Source organism: Lissotriton vulgaris, chromosome 1_1 (genome assembly GCF_964263255.1).
Source record: "Lissotriton vulgaris chromosome 1_1, aLisVul1.2, whole genome shotgun sequence".
Lineage (NCBI taxonomy): Eukaryota > Metazoa > Chordata > Amphibia > Caudata > Salamandridae > Lissotriton > Lissotriton vulgaris.
In genome coordinates, this window is record NC_141685.1 from 1,587,300,152 (window position 1) to 1,587,319,498 (window position 19,347).

At 51.4% G+C, this 19,347-nt stretch overlaps 1 protein-coding gene across 2 annotated transcripts in view; it reads right to left on the reverse strand.

The window, feature by feature from the left end:
• The window catches only part of CDK17 (cyclin dependent kinase 17), a 574,256-nt gene that overhangs the window by 152,072 nt on the left and 402,837 nt on the right, over positions 1–19,347 (reverse strand). For both annotated transcript variants that reach the window (XM_086918156.1, XM_086918151.1), the window contains exon 5: positions 3,365–3,498. In XM_086918156.1, the coding sequence (XP_086774282.1) occupies positions 3,365–3,498 (134 nt within the window). The remainder of the gene's footprint in view (positions 1–3,364; positions 3,499–19,347) is intronic.

The window sequence follows — 19,347 nt, forward strand, 5'->3', positions numbered from 1 at the left end:
CCCCACACTTTTGATTACGTACAAGACATTTTTTGCTATACGTCAAATGATCCATGCTTCCGCATCTTTAACATTTTCTTTCAGAGGGCTTTACACTACTTTTCTTTATTGTTCTTCCTTTTCTTTTTTCTATCTCTCTTTCACCCTACCAACAACATCCTTCTGAATATCTTTCACTTTAATCTCTACAGCTTTGGCACGCTTATTAGAAATCTCCGCTTTCTTAACCACTGCTATTACATCACCCAGTGGTGACTCGCCATACACCCATAATCTTTCTTGTATATGCTCATTGTTAACATGCATTATGATTTAGTCCCTAATAAGTTCATTTAACACATCAAATCTACACGCTAATGCACGTTTCTTAACTTTAGACACAAACTCCTCAATTGGGTCCATCTTACTTTGTTTTCTCCTCAAAAAATGATGGTTTTCAATAGCTATGCAAACTGAAGTAGAATAGTATCTATCTGAATCTTCTAAAGGATTTTGAAACACCTCTGAACCTTCTGCTGTACAAGGTTTCTTTTCCATAGAGTTTTAGACTTTGAGGCCTTGTAGCCCCATTGAGTCTAACAGGATTTTCTTTTTCCTGTGTTGAGACAATTCTTCATCCTCAATGGTGTCAATATAATTAAGAAAATATTCCTTCCACTCTTGCTACTTGATGGGTGGTCACCCCTTGTTTGAGGGTGCATGAGGTCGACTCACTAAGACACCAATGTAGCATTTGTTGCGCTGTTGTTTAAACTCTTATATTGATTCGTATCTCTTGTATATTCTTTGTTGCAGTGCTCCTTGAGAAAGGACTTTCAGTCCGAAATGCATTGGAGCTTTCTCAGTCTTTTGATGTTGCTAAAATCGATTGTCTGACGACTCATATGAAGTAAATATGAAACACATCCTAATGGAAAATATCAAATAAACCTTGAAACTTTGATACTTCAAACTTTTGGAACTTTATTTAAACTTTATTTGGAATCTACTGTGTTGTTTTCCACACACAGAACCACACAAGTGTGCCCACCACAGGGATGCGCCTACACCTCTGTAGCGCACTCAACCCCTCTGGTCACCAGACATTGTCATATAAAGATTATGGAGGAGTGAGGGAGAATGTTTGCGAAGCACACATATCGTTGTACCAGGAAACAGTCAACAAGGGTTATTGCATTATATAAAAACCCAACAAAGAATGTAATAAATACTATTCAACTCGTGAAATATAGCTAGAAAATACTTTTCCACATGTGGATGGGACCAGCAACAAATTCAGGAGCTATTTTCATTAAAATAATACTTTTGGTTGTCCATAATTGCTTCAGAGAGCTTTGTTAGCAGCCCTCATACAGGGAGTGCACATGGCTGTAAAGAGCTGAAAGACAATCAGATTCCTTTTCCAAAATGGCTCTGCATCGCGATGCAAGGACAAGGCCACAGCATGCTGGTTGGCCAACAGGAAATCTCCCTATCCAAAATGCCTCCGTTCTGATGCGCTGACATGTATTTATTTCCTTTTGCTTCCTCAGCCTGCTAAGGAAATGGTTCGGGCACTTATATTGTCCCGTTTAGACTATGCAAATGCTCTTTTCATTGGCATTCCGGGATATTTAATGAACAAACTCCAACTGATCCAAAATGCGGTGGCCAGACTCTTATTTAACATCTCGAAAAGAACCAGCATAAGGGCATACGTCCGAGACCTTCACTGACTGCCGGTGTCTTAGAGAGTGCAGTTCAAGGCCCTCACATTAGCACATAGAGCCCTGCATGACTCTGGTCCCTCTTATATTAAGGAACTTTTATACTCCTCAACGCTCTTTGCGCTCTGCCTCTCAATGTCTGATGGCCACCCCCCGCTTTCGACGCTCTAGATTGGGGGGTCAGTCACTCTCGGTCACAACAGCTTTGCTCTGGAAAAGCCTTCCAGTCGCCTTACGTCACACGCAGGATCTCGGTGCCTTTAAGAGACTTCTCAAAACACACCTTTTTAATCAAGCTTTCTTTTAATCTTCTCTTTCCACACGCCTGAGTCCGTATCGCGCCAGGATACTCCAGAGTAGTTGTGCGCGTTATAAGTCTCTTATAACATAACATAACATGTAAGGTCCTTTGCGAACGTTCCTCCAGTGCGCATTCCTGTGTGATTGCTCGTGAAGGCTCTGCCTGTGGGCACGAGTTCAACCAACAGTAATCGCAGTGCAAAGTGCTTGGGCGAACTAAAAGTATGTTGCTGCACAAAACCCGTGTTGACCCCCTTAAGTTTGCAGTACTTCCAGTACCTAGCACTGTCTAGGAAGACACTGCGCTACCTTTCAGTTCTCCGTAACACAACTGTGTCTCCTCACAAATCTTTCATGGTGCCTTGCGTCTTCTTGTGGAATATGGGTCGAAATAATGTTCAAGCCAGCTCATCGCCAATATTGCTACCATTCTAAATGACTGGAACAATTCTACTAGTGACGCTTTGTCATGAGGAGATTAAATCAAGTAAATACAACAGAGATATTCAGTGTTACTCAACACGGAATGATGATGCTAGGATTCGAAACTGTGATCATGAGTTCAAACACTGATTACTAAACTGAGCCATCCGACCCACCATGATGGCATAAAGGGATGGGGCAGTCCTAGCAGGGCCATAGATCCTACACATGATGGGCACAGAGACAATCTAATTGATGTCAAATCTAGTGCTGACATTTGTGTTTTTGAGACTGGAGCACCCCATGACTTTCTGAAACTTCAGGTTACATGAATTGCATCGTAGTCCAGTTTCCAACTCACATGTCCGACTTCACAGCTCAACTGCAATGTACAATACATTTTTTTACGCTCATGTTTTCTGACACAATAAGAGGATTCGGCGAAAGTTCTATGACTAGACATCCCTCTGAAAATTCTATCTTTAAAGCAAATGTAAAATAGTTTTTTTAAATGATAAAGGAAGAGCATGGAAACCAGTACTGTCTAGAGAAAGACATCATCTCTTAGAAAGAAGGAAAAAACGAACTATGACGAACCCCTTTAATGAAACAAACATTTTACCATTTTAGCAGGTGCACTCCATTAATAAATGAAGGGAAACTGGTTATACGTTTATTTCAACCTTTCATGCTGAAGGTGTTAACGCTAACAGGGTAAAGTAATATTAACGTTGATGTAATACTTAACGTAATTTTGGCAAAGTTCGAGGGGGGCGTTGAGGGTCATTCTCTAGGATAACCACAGCATCATTGCCTTTGAGACCTCTTTTCCCTTGCTTCCTGCAATGGGTTACCCGTATCTAGTAGCAAAATACAGACGCTTGGCAACAAGGCATCATAACCATGTTAGTAAACCACACGAGAGACCTAATTACCTCCATTGAGATGCGTCTGTGTATCCGGTTTCTCAAACAAACTCCGGTTGGAGATTGGACTTCATCAGATGATGTCCCGGAAGCTTGGTCACTTTCACCATCTGATCCCATTTTGAGGTTTTCATGTACAATGTCTGCAACATAACAATTGTGCTAATGTCAGCCAAAGTTCATCCACAGTAGAATACAACAAGCACAAAGGCACTAAAAACAAAGGTGAACATTAATTCTATTGTTCTACATGTGAATATATAGAGAAAAACGTTTAAAAACCATCAAAGGGGAAACATGTAGGTGTGTCCTGATGAGTATCGCCAAGTTAATCATGCTACGGCCCTCACACACATGCTAAGAAAGCATACATCAGCTTGCCTAAGAAGGATTACATCACAACAGCTGTTCTGTGACATGTTCTAGAAAGGTGCTGTCATAACGCAGTACTTGTTCAAAGGTTTAAAACACTTTTGCAGTAGATATGAGAAACAAAACAACAAGCATTTGCAATGCAATAGATCTCGCATTTAGCAGAGTTAGAGCTATTGGCAATGTAAATATGACAATGTCTTTTAACTATGTGTTTTGGTTTGGAGTGTAGTGGATTTATGAACAAAGACACAGCTGCAGCACTACTTAGAGGACTCAGAATGAGGAATTACCACTGGGACCAGAGAAGCAGCTGCAGCACTGTCTATAGGACTTAGAATGAGGAATTACAGATGAGACCAGAGAAGCAGGTAGCGACACAGTGAAGAGCACTTCGAATGAGGAATTACTGATGGGACGAGAGAAGCAGCCAGCAGCACTCTCTGGAGAACTTATAATGAGGAATTACTGACAGGACCAAAGATGCAGCTGTAGTAGAACTTTATCTATGTAATTTATCTGTCATTATGTAAGGGATTCTAGAATGCGGAGAGCTCAGGACACTTCTTGCCTAGTTCCTACTTGAAGCTGTCGTGGGTCCTATTAATCGAAAAAACAACTAGTTTATTGGATATAATACTAATTGTCTTCAATTCTTTCACCACATATGCTAGCAGCACTGTCTAGAGGACTTACAATGAGGAATTACTGACAGGACCAAAGATGCAGCTGCAGCACTGACTAGAGGACTTAGAATGAGGAATTACCAATGAGGCCAGAGCAGCTGGTAGCAGCACTGTCTAGAGGACTTAGAATGAGGAATTGCTTACAGGACCAAAGGTGCAGCTGCAGCACCGACTAGAGGACTTGGAAGGAGGAATTATTTACAGAACCAAAGATGCAGCTGCAGCACTGACTAGAGGACTTAAAATGAGGAATTACCGATAAGGCCACGCAACTGCTAGCAGCACTGTCTAGAGGACTTAGAATGAGGAATTACCGATGGGGCCAGAGAAGCAGCTAGCAGCACTGCCTAGAGGACTAAGAATTAGAAATTACCACTGGGAACAGAGGCACAGCTACAGCACCGCACTTAAGACTTAAAATGTGAGAGTTACCATCAGACCAGAGAAGCAGCTGCAGCACGGTGTACAGGACTTAGAAGGAGGAATTACAGATGAGAGCAGAGAAGCAGCTAGCAACACCATTTAGAGGACTTTGAATTAGGAATTACCAACGGGACCAGAGTAGCAGCTAGCAGCACTGTCTTGAAGACTTAGAACGAGGAATTAACAACAGGACCAGCATAGTAGCTAGCAGCCCTGTCTAAAAGGCTTAGAATGAGGAATTACCACTGGGACCAGAGAAGCAGCTGCAGCACTGTCTAGACAACTAAGAATGACTTATTACCACTAGGATCAGAGAAGCAGATAGCAGCATTGTATAGAGGACTAAGAATGAGGAATTACCACTGGGACCAGAGAAGCAGATGCAGCACTATCTAGAAGACTAAGAATGAGAACTTACCACTGGGACCAGAGAAGCAGCTGCAGCACTATCTAGAGGACTAAGAATGAGAAATTATCACTGGGAGCAGCAGGCAGCACTGCCTAGAGGACTTAGAATGAGGAATTAATGATGGGACCAGAGTAGCAGCTAGTCCTTCCTAGAGGACTTAACATGAGGAATTACCAACAGGACCAGAGAAGCAGCTAGCAGCACTGCCTAGAGAATTAAGAATGAGGAATTACCACTGGGACCAGAGAAGCAGCTGTAGCACTACCTATAAGATTTAGACTACAGATTTTCCACTGGGACCGGAGAAGATGCGAACAGCACTGGCTAGAGGACTAAGAATGAGCAATTACCTCTCTGAACAGAGGCAGCTGTAGCACTGATTAGAGGACTGAGGATGAGGAATTGCCCTGGGACCAGAGAAGCATCTGCAGCACTGTCTAGACGACTAAGAATGACTAACTACCACTAGGATCAGAAAAGCACCTAGCAGCACTGGCTAGAGGACTAAGAATATGGAATAACCATTGTGGCCAGAGACACAGCTGCAGCACTGCCTAGAGGAATTAGAATGGGGAATTGCCGAGGGGATCAGAGAAGCAGCTAGTAGCACTGTATAGAGGACTAAGAATGAGGAATGTACCGCTGGGACCAGAGAAGCAGCAGAAGGACTGTCTAGAGGACTTAGAATGATAAATTACCACTGGGAAGCAGCTGTAGCACTATCTGGAGGACTAAGCAAGAGGAATTACCACTAAGACCATAGAAGCAGAATGAGGAATTACTACAGGAACCAGAAAAGCAGCTGCAGCACTGCCTGGACAACTAATAATGACTGATTACCACTGGGACCACAGGAGCAGCTAGCAGCACTGGTTAGAGGACTAAGAAAGGGAAATTACCACAAGGGACAGAGACGCAGCTGCAGCACTGCCTAGAGGACTAAAAAGGGGAATTACCACTGGGAACAGAGACGCAGCTGCCACATCTGTGATCAGGTAAAGAACAAGATTTACAGCCGTTTACAGAAACAGAGCGAGTGAAAAATGATTAATGCTAAAAACGAAAGATTGGGTGAAAGGGAGCTAGCGACTAAAGACAAATTTCTAACATTCTAACTGTGTGAGTGCTCAACTCCATCTTCAGTGACCCTGACTCTGTAGATCATAAGTGAAAGCTAAGGTGCGAAGTGGAGAACACACTGAGAAAAGGAGGGTGGAGGGGAAAGCAGTAACACTAGTCAGCTACTCACATTGGCAACACTTTCAGAACATGAGGCACGCAATCGGAGAAAATAGTGTGCAAAATGAACTGAAATGGACAGAAGCAAAATGAGCCCTGAAACAGGGCCAGTTGCTATGGGAGGGAACAACAGACCAAAGGGAGAGACAAATGGGCACGATTTACTATTCAATAGTGAAGAATTTAGAAAGGTACCCGGAACAACCAATGACAAGCAATGGGTCAGCTTTAACATATGTACTGAATACACCATGCCTTGCAGAGCAATGTGTGTGCGCTGCTAGGCCCTACCTAAAAAGTTAAGGTAATTTAATATCCTAAGTCAATGGGTTTGCACACAGTTGTATTGAAATTACCTTCAGCCTGAAGTTGCGATCGAAACTTAACCACTTTGCTGGTTCCTGAGTTGGTTAGCAGGTCTAGCCCTTCTAAATGACCTATGACCTGCACGCTGCACGTTTTTAGGCTCACTAAATTCCAGTTACTAAAACTCAAGACTGCCAAAATCAACAGCTCCGGAAGTGAGCTGGGAAGCAAAAGAGGAAGTAGGTCATTTGAAACATTTTGAAAATTAAAGACTCTTGCAAACACTGTGTTTATATCTGGCTTATGTTATGCTGCCTTTTTAGCTCTCGTACAGAAGAACACGTGGCTCTAGGGGGAGCTTTACCTAATGTGGAACATTGGAAGTGGATGCATAGAAACACTACACACACACACACCTTTCCCTACAAGAACCATGAGTAAAATATTACAATGATAGCTAAAGCAAACTTTTTTTTTTATTTCAAAAACCTTTATTGTCAAATTATGCACAGTTTTACAATGCAGTGAGATAATAAGGCACATTACGAATACAGTCTTTATTGCTGGTATTAGTACAAAATCTCTCTGAATCAAAGAACCCAAACAAGCTTATCCTTACACCAACTTTCTAAGAAGCACAGTTCAACTTATAAAGAGCGGACATTACTAGTTTACGAGATCATTACACATGGTCATAATTAAAGGCTGAAGTATACATTATAGCTTGCAGAAAAAAAACTTAGCCATCTCAGAAACCAGTGCGCCATGCATAGTTACCCGACACCATCCCGTCGTCTTCCCATCCCCCCGCGAAAGACACTCATGAGGTTCTTGCCATTACTAGCAACGAAGCCAACCACCATAGTGACCAGTTATACAAAGTGATATCCTCTATGCTCACTCTAATGTTCTAAAACTCTAATGTGCCTTCCCCTTCGTCCTGATTCGCTTCCTGTGCCAGGAGGTATGAGGTGAATGAACCCCAAATGTCTTTAGGGCGAGATTTAATGGGAAGCATGTCTGCATATTGATGCATGTTGTCCTGCCATTTTGTCATGGTCTGGATCCAATCCTTGAACTTGGGAGCACGACCCCTTCCCCATCCAACATGCCACCTGACGTTTCGCCAAAAATAACCCCATCGCTAGAAATTTAGTGTATACCGTGCGGGCCCTGGAAGCAGGCCCAAGAGGGCCACGAGCGGGAGAGGGGCTAACTGGACACCTACCATAGCCGATAGCTCTTGAAATGTCTGTGCCAAGTGTGTCATCACCTGGGGGCACTCCCATGCAAGATGGAGGAATCTCGCTCCCTCCCGCCGGCAAGGCGCACATCCATCGCTATCGCGTAGGTGGATCCTGTACAGCTTGGCCGGGGTATGGTATAGGCGATGAAGAAACTTAAAATGGATAAGGCGCAGCCTATTATTACCAGTCACTGCTTCTATTTGCCCACTGTTCGTCAGTTAAAGTAATGTGTAGGTTTGTGTCCCACTTCCGTCTAGTATGTAGCGGGCCAGGGGAGGGCGTGTTACGCGCCTGCTGATAAAGGAGGGATATGAGGTGGCGAGGGCTGTCTGTTTGTAAGTAGGCATGCAGTGGGGCTAATGTGACAGGGTCCAACGGAAAGTCAGGAGCCAGGGCTCTCACACTCTGCCTAAGATGGGTATAGATAAACGTGTCCATTATTGTCGGTTCGCAGGTGTCAAAAAACTGTTCCTTAGATCGAAATTATCCCTCCACATAGAGGTCTCTCCAAGTGCTGTATTTCAATTTCTCCATCATCTTCCGGCAAACCCTAGCAAGAGTGACTGGCAGCAGCGGGTTCCGCAAAAGTGGCACCTTAGGGGAGTACAGCAGGAGTGTCTCTAGCCGTCGTGCTATATGCTGCCATGCCCTTATAGTGCAGTCTACAATGGATGGATCTCGTTCTCATTCCTTCACTGCAGTGAAGAGGTAGCACGCCAGGGGTGTTGGGGCCATATATCCATCTTCCACCGCTAGGTGGGGCATGAAAGGAGGTGGGTGAAGCCAATACATAGCAAAGTGAGCCTGTGCACAGTAATAATACAACTCGAATTTGGGACTTCATAACCTCCTTGACGATACGGTAGCATCAATACAGTCAGTGTAAGCCTCGCTTGCTTCCCGCCCCATATGAGCCTTGTAAGCTGTGAGTTAAGTGTCTTAAAGAGAAAAAGGCCCCGGGTGGTATGGTATGTTGATGAAAAGGTACAGTAATTTGGGCAATAAGACCATTTTGATTAAAGATATCCTTCCCGCCATGGAAAGTGGGAGACGTAGCCACTTAGTAGTGATGGTGTCCGTGATTTTGTCTACTGCTGTGCCATAATTGAGCCACATGAGTGCGTCAAGATCTCTAGTAACAGGAATACCTAAATATTTCACATCCTCCTGTTCCCAGACCAAGGGATAGTCCAGTTGGTGCTGAGGGGTATTATCAGTGAGAGGGAAAACTGCCGATTTGGACTCGTTAATTTGCACACCCGATATTGCCCCAAATATAGTAATTTCACGAAGGACAGGATTAAGGTTATCCTGGGGTTTCTGTATATACAGCGTCATGTCGTCCGCATATAATGAGAAAAGTAGCTGCCTAGCTGGATAGATTAATGCTCTGTGATTATGGTGTTAACGAAGCTTAGCAGCTAAGGGCTCGATGGCCAGGGCGAAGAGGATGGGGGACAGCCCTGCCGGGTGCCCCTGGATATGGTGAAGGGAGAGGACTTGGCCCCATTCAGAAGCACAGAGGCCACCGGGCGGGTATACAGTAGCTGAATCCACTGGAGAAAAGTGACAGGCATTCCCATGTACTCCAGCGTACCACGCAAGTAGTCCCATTCTCGGGCACCACAGCCAGGGTGCGGAGATTATGCGATGTGGCTCTGTTCAGGATAAAGCCCGCCTGGTGGGGGAGTGGCTAAGGCGCTGATGTAGGTGGAAGCGGGACTCCGGAGCTCCTCCGTGCCCGCCTCGCACCACCACATATCCTGCGCCCCGACTCACATCCCGACCCCTCAAAAGTGCCCAGGAGGGCATCGGGGCACGCAGGGTGATTCTGGAGGACTGGGGGCCCCTGTAACTACCCCCGCTGGACTCTGAGAGACGAGCGCGGCACCCGGAGGAGAGAGTGCCCAAAATGGCGGCCGCCGTCCTGCTCTGACGCGCCTGGCGGTGGAGCTTGGAAGGCGAAGAGGAACCCCCTAACGTTGTGGCGGCTGACCGCTGGCCGGCGGGGACCCCCGGAGAGCGGGCAGAGGTGAGGGGAACTGGCTGGCACCCTCGCAGGCGGATCCGGAGGACGGGAGACGACCGCCCTGCCTGACCCTAAAATGGCGCCGGCGGGGACCCAGTGACCGCCTTGGCGGCCGATTGCGGAGCTGCTAGAGCCACGTGGAGCGCTGGATCTGCGTGAGGCACCCGACCCGCCCTTCTAGTGGTGACATTGCTGGGGAGCCTGCACCACAGGTGGTTGGGGGGCGCTCGAGTGCAGAGGGCGGCGGGGAGAGCGGGGGATGTGGGGCTGGCTACCCTCCCCCACGAAGCACTGACGTTGCAGGCGGGAAGAGGCGCCTACCTGGCCTCGGCGACCGTCCACGGAGCCGCAGGGACCGCGTGAAGAACTGGGTCTGCGGGGAGCACCTGTCCCGCCCTCCTGGCGGTGGAATTGCCAGGGAGCCTGCGCCACTGGTGGTTGGCGGCGCACGGGCAAAGAGGACGACGAGGGGTGCAGGGGATGTGGTGCTGGCTCCCCACCCCACGAGGCACTGAATTTCCGGGCGGGAAGAGGCGCCTACCTGGCCGGGGACGCCCGAGTACAGCGGGCCACATCGAGACTGGTGCTCATAGGTGCACACCCTGCCTGAGCCTTCTAAGCGCCCGGACCCGGGGCACTGGTGCCCCACGGCCCTGGTGAAGAGAGACCTGGCCCTTGGACAGCTCCACGAACTGGACCCCACGAGGCGCGGGCCCAGAGGTCGGAGGGAACGACAGGCCTGAGGCGGACCAAGGGCGGAGAGCGGGAGCATCGGCGACCACCGCAGGGGCACTTGTCGGTCGCTGCCCGACAGGATGGTACGTGGCAGCAGGAAGAAAGGCTTCGAGGCCCTGAGGCTGGACGACCCGGGGCACCTCGTCGACGACGTCCCGCCGGGGGAGGGGGCCGGGAGCTCGTCCCGCCCGCGGGATCCCTCCCTGGGGGACATAATGCAGGCGATTGTGGCGTCGCAGGAGGCTCTTGAGAAGCGCATAGACACCATTGGATCGGACCTGACCCTGCTGAAGGACGACCACAGGAAGCTGAAGGAGCGGGTGGCGACCTCCGAGGTTACCCTGAAAAGTTTGCCAGGGGACGTGGCGGAGCTAAAAACGACACTGGCGGAAATGGCGCAGAAGGTACGGGTGCTAGAGCTCCGAGCTGAGGACAGTGAAGGGCGCTCTCGGCGCAATAACCTCCGCCTCGTGGGGGTCCCTGAAAACACGGAGGGGCGAGACGCGGTCACCTACCTGGAGGGCTGGCTACGATCTGAGGTGGCCCCGGAGGGACTCTCGCCGTTCTTTGCCATTGAACGCGCACACAGGGTCCCTGCGCGTCCCCCCAAGCCGGGGGCGCCTCCGCGCCCGATTGTACTGCGGCTCCTGCACTTCAGGGACAGAGACCATATACTGTGGAGGGTGAGGGACATCCCGGACCTGAGAATCGACAACAGCAGGGTCATGGTCTTTCCGGACTTCACCAGAGATGTGCAAAAGCAACGGGCCTCCTTCCTGGCGGTCAAGCGGAAATTGAGATCGCTGCAACTGCCCTACGCTATGCTGTTCCCGGCGCGGCTGCGAGTGGTCGATGGGGAGCGCACCCACTTTTTCCTGACGCCGCAGGAAGCTTGGAGCTGGTTGGACACGAGGGGGGAGCCGGGCACAGGCCCCACGCCACGGACCCCTCCCAGGAGGCACTCCACGGAAGCGACGCCGACGCGACGATCTGGTTCCCCATCGGGCTGGCAGCAGGAGCGAGCCAAGGCGGTGCAAGCAGTGGCGGCCATCAGCCAGGGGGACGCCAGCCCCTCCAGCAGCTCGTCGGAGCAGTCGAAGGCCAGTACTCCCAGCCCTGGCTCCAGCAGTGGGCACGAACTTTCAGAGACGGACCTGCCAGTGGAGACTCCCCAGACGGCGGATGGTATCCTTGGCTGAGACGGTTCGTGAGACATTGGCCGCACGAATAAGGTACTGGGGTACGCAGGCGGGGGGGCGCTTCTGGACGCTATGCAGTGGGGTGCGGATGCCCCCCGGGACTTCTTACTGAAACTTTGGGGACGGGGAGAGTCGGGGGACCTCTCCTGATTGTTGTTAGAGGAGGTGGGGCGGGGGCGGGGGGCGGGGGGCGGGGGGCTTCGGGCCTGTCTGGGGCCGGCATCGCTGCCACTCCAGCCCTATTTTGTAGTGATACGCTTTTTGATACTTGAGTTTGGATGGGGTTTCCGCGTTGGTTGTCTGTCCGGGGGTGTGGGAGTTGGGGTAGTTTGATTATGCAAGTTGGGGGGGGGGGGGCCGGGGGGGGGCCTAGGCGTGCTGGGAGGGTTGCCGAGAGAGTGGATGGGGCTTGGCGGACTCTACCATGGGATCCGACTTAGGCTACAAATGTCTCACATGGAACGTAAGGGGGATGCACTCGATGCATAGGCGTCATAAGATCCACTCCTATCTGGTCAGGCGGGGCATACACATTGCCTTCCTTCAGGAGACTCATCTGCTGGATAAAGAAGGGAGGGCACTGCAGCGGCGCTGGAGGGGGCTGGTCTTTCACACTGGTTACTCTGCTTATGCTAGGGGGGTGGCCATCTGGATACGGGCGGGGGTACCCTACCAGTGCACACAACAGGTAATTGACCCAGAGGGGAGATACATAATGGTGCGTGGCAAGCTGGACGGGAGGGACCTTAACCTGGGTTGCTTGTACGCCCCAAATGTGGACCAACCTGCATTCCTCTCACTACTGTCCAAAAAACTAGCTCAGTTCCTGGTGGAGCCCTTGCTCCTGGGCCGCAACTTTAACAGCGTGGCCGACGTTGCTCTGGATAGATCCCACCCCCCCCTTCCGAACGCACCAGCTGGTAGACTTGCACTCGCGCGCTCGGCCTGGTAACGCCAGTGGGGACTGGTCGACTCCTGGAGGGCTAACCACCCGTCGGACAGGGACTACTCATTCTTCTCCGCTCTCCACGAATTACATGTCCGTATTGACGCCTTCCTGTGCTCGCAAGACGTGCACGCGGAAGTGTGCCACAGTGAGTATCTCACGCGCTCGATCTCGGACCACAACCCGCTTCTCGTGCGGCTGCGCTGGTCGCAGATCCGCCCGAGGATTCCGGCTTGGAAACTCCGCCACGATCAGCTCTTCCGTACCACGATTGCCTCGGGCATCGAGGCATATTTCCAGGTGAACGCGGGCACGGCGGGTTCGGCCGCAACGGAATGGGACGCCTTTAAATCGGTACTACGGGGCCAGTGTATTGCGACGTCATCGGGAGTGCGGAGAACGCTACTGGAAGAAATTGAGAAAGAGGACGAGACCCTACGGAGGCTGGAGAGGGCGAGGCCTGAGCGGCCGGACACTCACGAGGCCCTGCTGGGGGCGCGGGAGGCGGTGGTGGCGACGGTGGAGCGTCTCCGATGCTTTGATTACAAGGCCTACCTCACGCGAGCGCACTCGGAACGCGACAAATCGGGGGCTCTCCTGGCCTGGCTGGCCAACCCGACCCGCCGGAGCTCGGTCATCCTTGAGCTCAGAGACCATGCGGGGGCGGCGAGATTTGATCAACAGGGGATTAACGCGTTGTTTTACGACTACTACACAGAGCTCTACCGCAGCAGGGTTCTCCCTTCGGTGGAGGAGTTCCGGGCCTTTCTGGAGGGTCTTGACCTGCCGGAACTGGAAGAGGAGGTCGCGAAACGACTCGGGGACAAGATCGAGGAGAGAGAGGTGCGGGTCGCCATCAAGAGCATGGCGAGGAATAAGACGCCGGGCACCGATGGATTCCCTACGGAATTCTATCTCACCTACGCGGATCTCCTAGCGCCCCGGCTGACATGGCTGTACAACGAGTCGAAGCGGCTGGGCTGTCTCCCTGCGACCACGAGAGAGGCGCTGATTGTCCCCCTACTGAAGCCGGGTAAGCAGCCCTGGGACAGATCGGCGTACCGCCCACTGTCCATGCTCAACCTGGACTACAAGATTCTGAGCAAGATCTTGGCGACGCGTTTGCTCCCTCACATGCCCATGCTGGTACATGCGGACCAATCGGGTTTCATTCCGGCCCGCAATACGGCGCTTAATGTGCGGCGACTCCTGCATATACTAGAGGCCGACACCTATGACGCCGACGAGGCAGTGGTGTTTGCTGTCGACATGGAGAAGGCCTTGGACAGCCTGGAATGGCCTTATCTCTTCCATGTTCTACGAGCGCTGGGCCTTGGCGAAGGCTTCGTAGATTGGACAAGGCTGCTCTATACGAACGCGACGGCGAGGGTTAGGACAGGGAGGGTTATCTCTGAGATGTGCGGGGTGGGCAGGGGCACCCGTCAGGGGTGCCCTCTTTCCCCCTTGCTGTTTGCCTTGGCCGTCGAGCCCCTAGCGGCGCGGGCCCGGCTGGGCCGGGCGTATCGGGGCCTGGACGTCTATGGCCAAGTACACCACATCGCACTATACGCAGATGATCTGCTGATGTTCCTGGCGGACTCGGCGGACTCCCTGCGTGGAGCTAAGACTCTCCTGCAATCGCTGAGTAGAATCTCGGGCCTCCGAGTGAACTGGGCGAAGTCCCACCTGTTCCCGGCCCGCCCACGGAGAGCATGCCCGCAAACTACGGAGGGCGTGACTTGGGAAGAGAGGAGCCTACGATACCTTGGCACCTCGATCTTCCATGACAGAGCCGCTATCCTTGAGGGGAATATCGGCACGGCGATCAGGCACACTAAAGGGAACTTCGACTTTTGGGGCACGCTCCCATTGTCACTCATGGGAAGGGTGGCGCTACTCAAGATGGTAACCCTGCCGCGGCTGCTTTACTTCTTCGGGACCCTCCCGATCTGGATCCCGGCGAGCTACTTTCGACGGCTGCGATCGATGGTCATCGGCTTCCTGTGGGGGGCGGGCAGGCGCAGGGTGGCCCATGCCACACTTCTCCTCCCAAGGGCGGACGGAGGTCTAGCAGTGCCGGACTATGAGCTCTACTACTTGGCGGCGCAGCTGCAGTGGCTGACACAGTGGGTAGCGCGGGCCAGGAGAGGGGCGGACGGATCGGGAGAGCCGGCGGGTCCGGTCCAGGTGTTGTCCCGGATTGTCCTGGGACTTCCGATGGGGGATTTCCACCTCACGCAGGAGTTTGCGACGGCCCGGAAATGCTGGAACAGATATCGCCGGAGATGCGGTATTACGGTTCCGTACGCACCTAAGATCCCACTTAGACTCTGCGGGGCGCTTCCGCACGGGGGCTCGTGGCACGGGCTGGACGGTTGGGATCAGCAGGGGCTGTCATCCATGGGTGATCTGTACGAAAACGGGGTGATGTTGCCCTTCGACCTCCTGCAGGACTGTTTTGAGCTGGCGGGTGGGGACTTCCTCCTTCATGCGGCTTTAACGGCGGCGATCCGCAAACACTGGGGAGCGGGCATGTCGGAGCCGCCATTGTCCCTGGGCTGTCAGTACGTCGTGATGATGGCGGGGACGGTCAAGGCTGTCACGTGCCTGTCTCGACGCATGGTCTCGGAATCCACCGCTCCCCTGCTGGCCTTGAAGGCGAAATGGGAAGCCGATTTGGCGACTGAGATCCCTGAGGAGGCCTGGAATGGCATACTGGAGGGGGCCCGGAATGGCACGCGCAACACAAGGTTCCAGCTGGTGCACTTTTATGTCCTACATAGGGCATACCTGACCCCTGATAAATTACATAAGTACTTCCCGGCACACCCGGCGTCCTGTCCGCGTTGCCCGGCGGATCCCGCCGACTTCCAACACATGTTCTGGTCCTGTCCTGAGCTGGGGCCCTTTTGGAAGGAAGTAGTGGAGGTTCCGAGGGAGGTGACTGAGAGGGACCTGCAACTCACCATGGCACATTGCATACTACACTGGTTCCCACACACATCAAAGAATAAAGTCACTAGCAAGTTTCTGGACTTGGGGCTCCTCCTGGCGAAGCGGGCCATCACGTCCCAATGGAAGGCGTCCCGGGGCCCCGGGGTAGAGCGCTGGAAGGCTGAGCTGCTTAAATGGGCCAGATGTGAGGGTGAGCTTCGCATGCAGGCCGCGCTCAGGATCGACAATGACATGGCACTGGAGAGAGCCAGGGCGTGGGAGGGGCTGGTCCTGGATCTCACGCTCCTGGACGTGGAAGAGGAGGACTCCCCGGTGCATAGTCCGGCTCCGGCGGGGCGCCCGCCTGACGGGGGGACGGATTGGGCCCACTTTGCTGCTTCACTACCTTTGCGTTCCAATGTGACGATTTACGAATGGTTGCTGATAAATCCTGGTACCATGCTTCGGATCTGATCTTGGTGGAGGGGTTGAGAGCTCGGTTAGGTGATACTCTGGCACGCCTGGGGGGGTGGGGGGTCTGGGCAGGGGCAGGGGGTGGTCAGGGGGGATCCTAGACGAGGGTGGCGGGGTTGGTGGGGATGAGGGTGTTACGGGGGAAGAGGGGGGGGGTTTGTTCAAGGAGGGTGTACAGTGACTCTTGGTTCATTCTGGACTTGGGACATGGGAGAGGGAGTGTTAGGACCCAAAAGCAGCTCTGCCATTTCCCACCCACCTGGTGGCTACAGCCGTATACAGAACGTTTCTTTGTACCTGTGACTTTGCCGCTCGACCTCCGGGGTGTGAGCTGAATGGCTGTGTGATACAGGCGTAAGGGAGCGGCGCTTTCACTGAGCACCAAGGGGAATGGATTATATACTGTATGCATTTCTGATTTTGCTGCAATAAAAAGATATTTACAAAAAAAAAAAAAAAAAGCCCGCCTGGTCAGGAAGTGCCAAGCTCTGCATCAATAGGTTAAGCTGGGTCGCCAAAACCTTAGCCAGGATTTTAGTATCGCAGTTCAAAAGGGAGAGGGGGCGGTATGAGTCACAGCCATGGGAGGGCTTTCCCGGTTTTAACAAGGAAGTAATAAACGCTTCCGTCATTGTCAGAGGAAAGCTACCTTCCTCCAGCACTACGTAGAATACTTCCTTCAGGATAGGGGCTAGAATGGAAGCGTATGTTTTATAAAAATCAATAGGCAATCTGTCGGACCCAGGGGCCCGACCAGATTGCATCTGCATAATGGCTTCAGTGATCTCATCCAGTTCCAGATCTAGGTTGAGAAATTTCAGTTGAATGTCCCCACACCAGGCTAGGGCAGTGTCCTCGAAGTAGGACGGCAAGTCAAGGGGGGTGCCTCTGTAAGAGGAATATAGTGTGCTCTAATAATCTCTAAGCGTGCGCAGTTGGTCTGGGAGGTTTCTGTGCATTTCTCCTTGAGCATCTAGCAGTTCCGTCACATAGTTGGAGAACCGAGGTGACCTGACCGCAGCAGCAAGGGCCTTCCCTGGGCGATCCCCCTTACCATATATCCTTGCTACGTGATGTTTCCCCCTAAACTTGCACCCCCTTCCAGCTAGATCCTCATATTCCGAAAGCTTACTACGCATAGTGGCTCTGAGATCGTTCCCTGCAGCATCAGAGGTTAGCTCCCCTTCCAGATGCTTGAGTTCCCTCTCTAATGTGGATAGGCCATTATGCAGTGACTTAAGGATGCCCCCGCCCTTACATATACACCAACCCCGTTACCTTGAACGCCTCCCAAACCGTTGTGATACTGGGAACTGAGTCAAGGTTGCGATCAAAAGTCTTTTATGTCCTGCTCCAGCTCAGTCCGGAACGCTGCATCTTGTAAGTGTAGCGGATTACGGCGCCAATTGTTATATGGGGAGTGATTGAGGGGTGCGTGTAATTCGATGACGACTGGAGAGTGATCTGAATAAGTCCGAGCCAAGTGCATTGCTCGTCCTAACCAGTGAGCCATCCCAGTGGAAATAAATAAATAATCCAATCTGGCCCAGGATGAGTGGAATGCTGAGAAGTGTGTACCCTCCCGTTGTGTAGGATGTTTATGTCTCTAGGAATCCAGCAAGTAATTCTCGTCAATAATATCTTTAAGTGTCCGCTGTGTGGTTGTGTAATGTGCAGGGGAGTCACAGGAGCGATCCATGTGGGGATGCAGAACAGTATTAAAATCCCCACCCCAAATAATGTAGGTGATTCCTATCTCTAGTCTTCTGCCCCAAAGGCGAAGAAGGCTCTGTGTTTGGCCCATAGTAGTTGACAAAGATTACATCGTGGGAGTAGAACCTGCCCCAGAGCAGGCAATACCTGCCTTCTACATCAGTTTCCGATCCACCAGGGACAAAAGCTACTCCTGTCTTCACTAAGATAGCCACTCCCCGAGAGTATGTAGAATACGATGCAAAGCTGCGATGCGAGGCCCATCGCGAGGCAAAGTGGGGGGTGGGGCCGGGACCCAGGTGCGTCTCCTGTAACATAGCTACTGTGATGCGATGCCGGTCAAGATAACCCTGGATCTGTCGCTTCTTTTTAGGGTCGTTAAGACCTCGGACATTCCATGAAGCTACAATAATACAATTAATGTCCTGTGCGCCTTCAGCCATTTAACCGTATGTAACAATTATAACAAGACCATGCAATGATGCCTCCAAAAAACTGAACAAGTCACTGTGCAATCAAACTCAATAAACCCCCCACCGCCCACACCAGCTTCCCCAACCTGCCGGGTACAAAATCCTCTCCCTTCGGAGAAACTAACATAGTATAATTATCTATACTCCCTTTAAAAAAAAGGGGGAAAAAAGAAAGAAAAAAATATATAGCTTCAGGGGTTTTGCCCACTCGGGGACACGCTAGGGGCTCACGACCCGCCCACTTCCCTCCATACTCTCACCCACCCACCACTCCGCCAGCCGGCGGGTACTTACAGTGGGACGGAGGCAAGTAGCTAAACCAAACATCTACCAAATTACAAATCCTCATATACATCACCAGTGTGATTCCTGACATCGGGAGCAGTTCAGTAGTAATAAAGACCCTCTGCAGTCAATGTGAAGCATACATGTCAGTTAGGACCCGGCTTGGGCGATGAGGATCTGGACTGGTCGCAAGCCTCAGATTCCGCAGTGGCCGAACACCGGTGGCGAGGAAGATAGTCCTCAGCCTGCTGCGGGTCAAGAAAAAAATGTTGTGATCCATGATGCGTTATTTTCAACTTCACCGGATACAGCATTGCATAGGGAATCTGCTGCGCCTGTAACTTCTTTTTGACTGTGGAAAATTTCCTTCTAGCATCCTGCACCGTTTGTGTAAAGTCTGGGAAAAAGGACAACGTCGTATTCTCATAGCGAACTTGCTGCTTTTCGCGAGCCAGGCGTAGGAGCGTGTCCCTATCTCGGTAATTTAAAAACCGGGCATTTACTGGTTGTGGTGGCGTACCT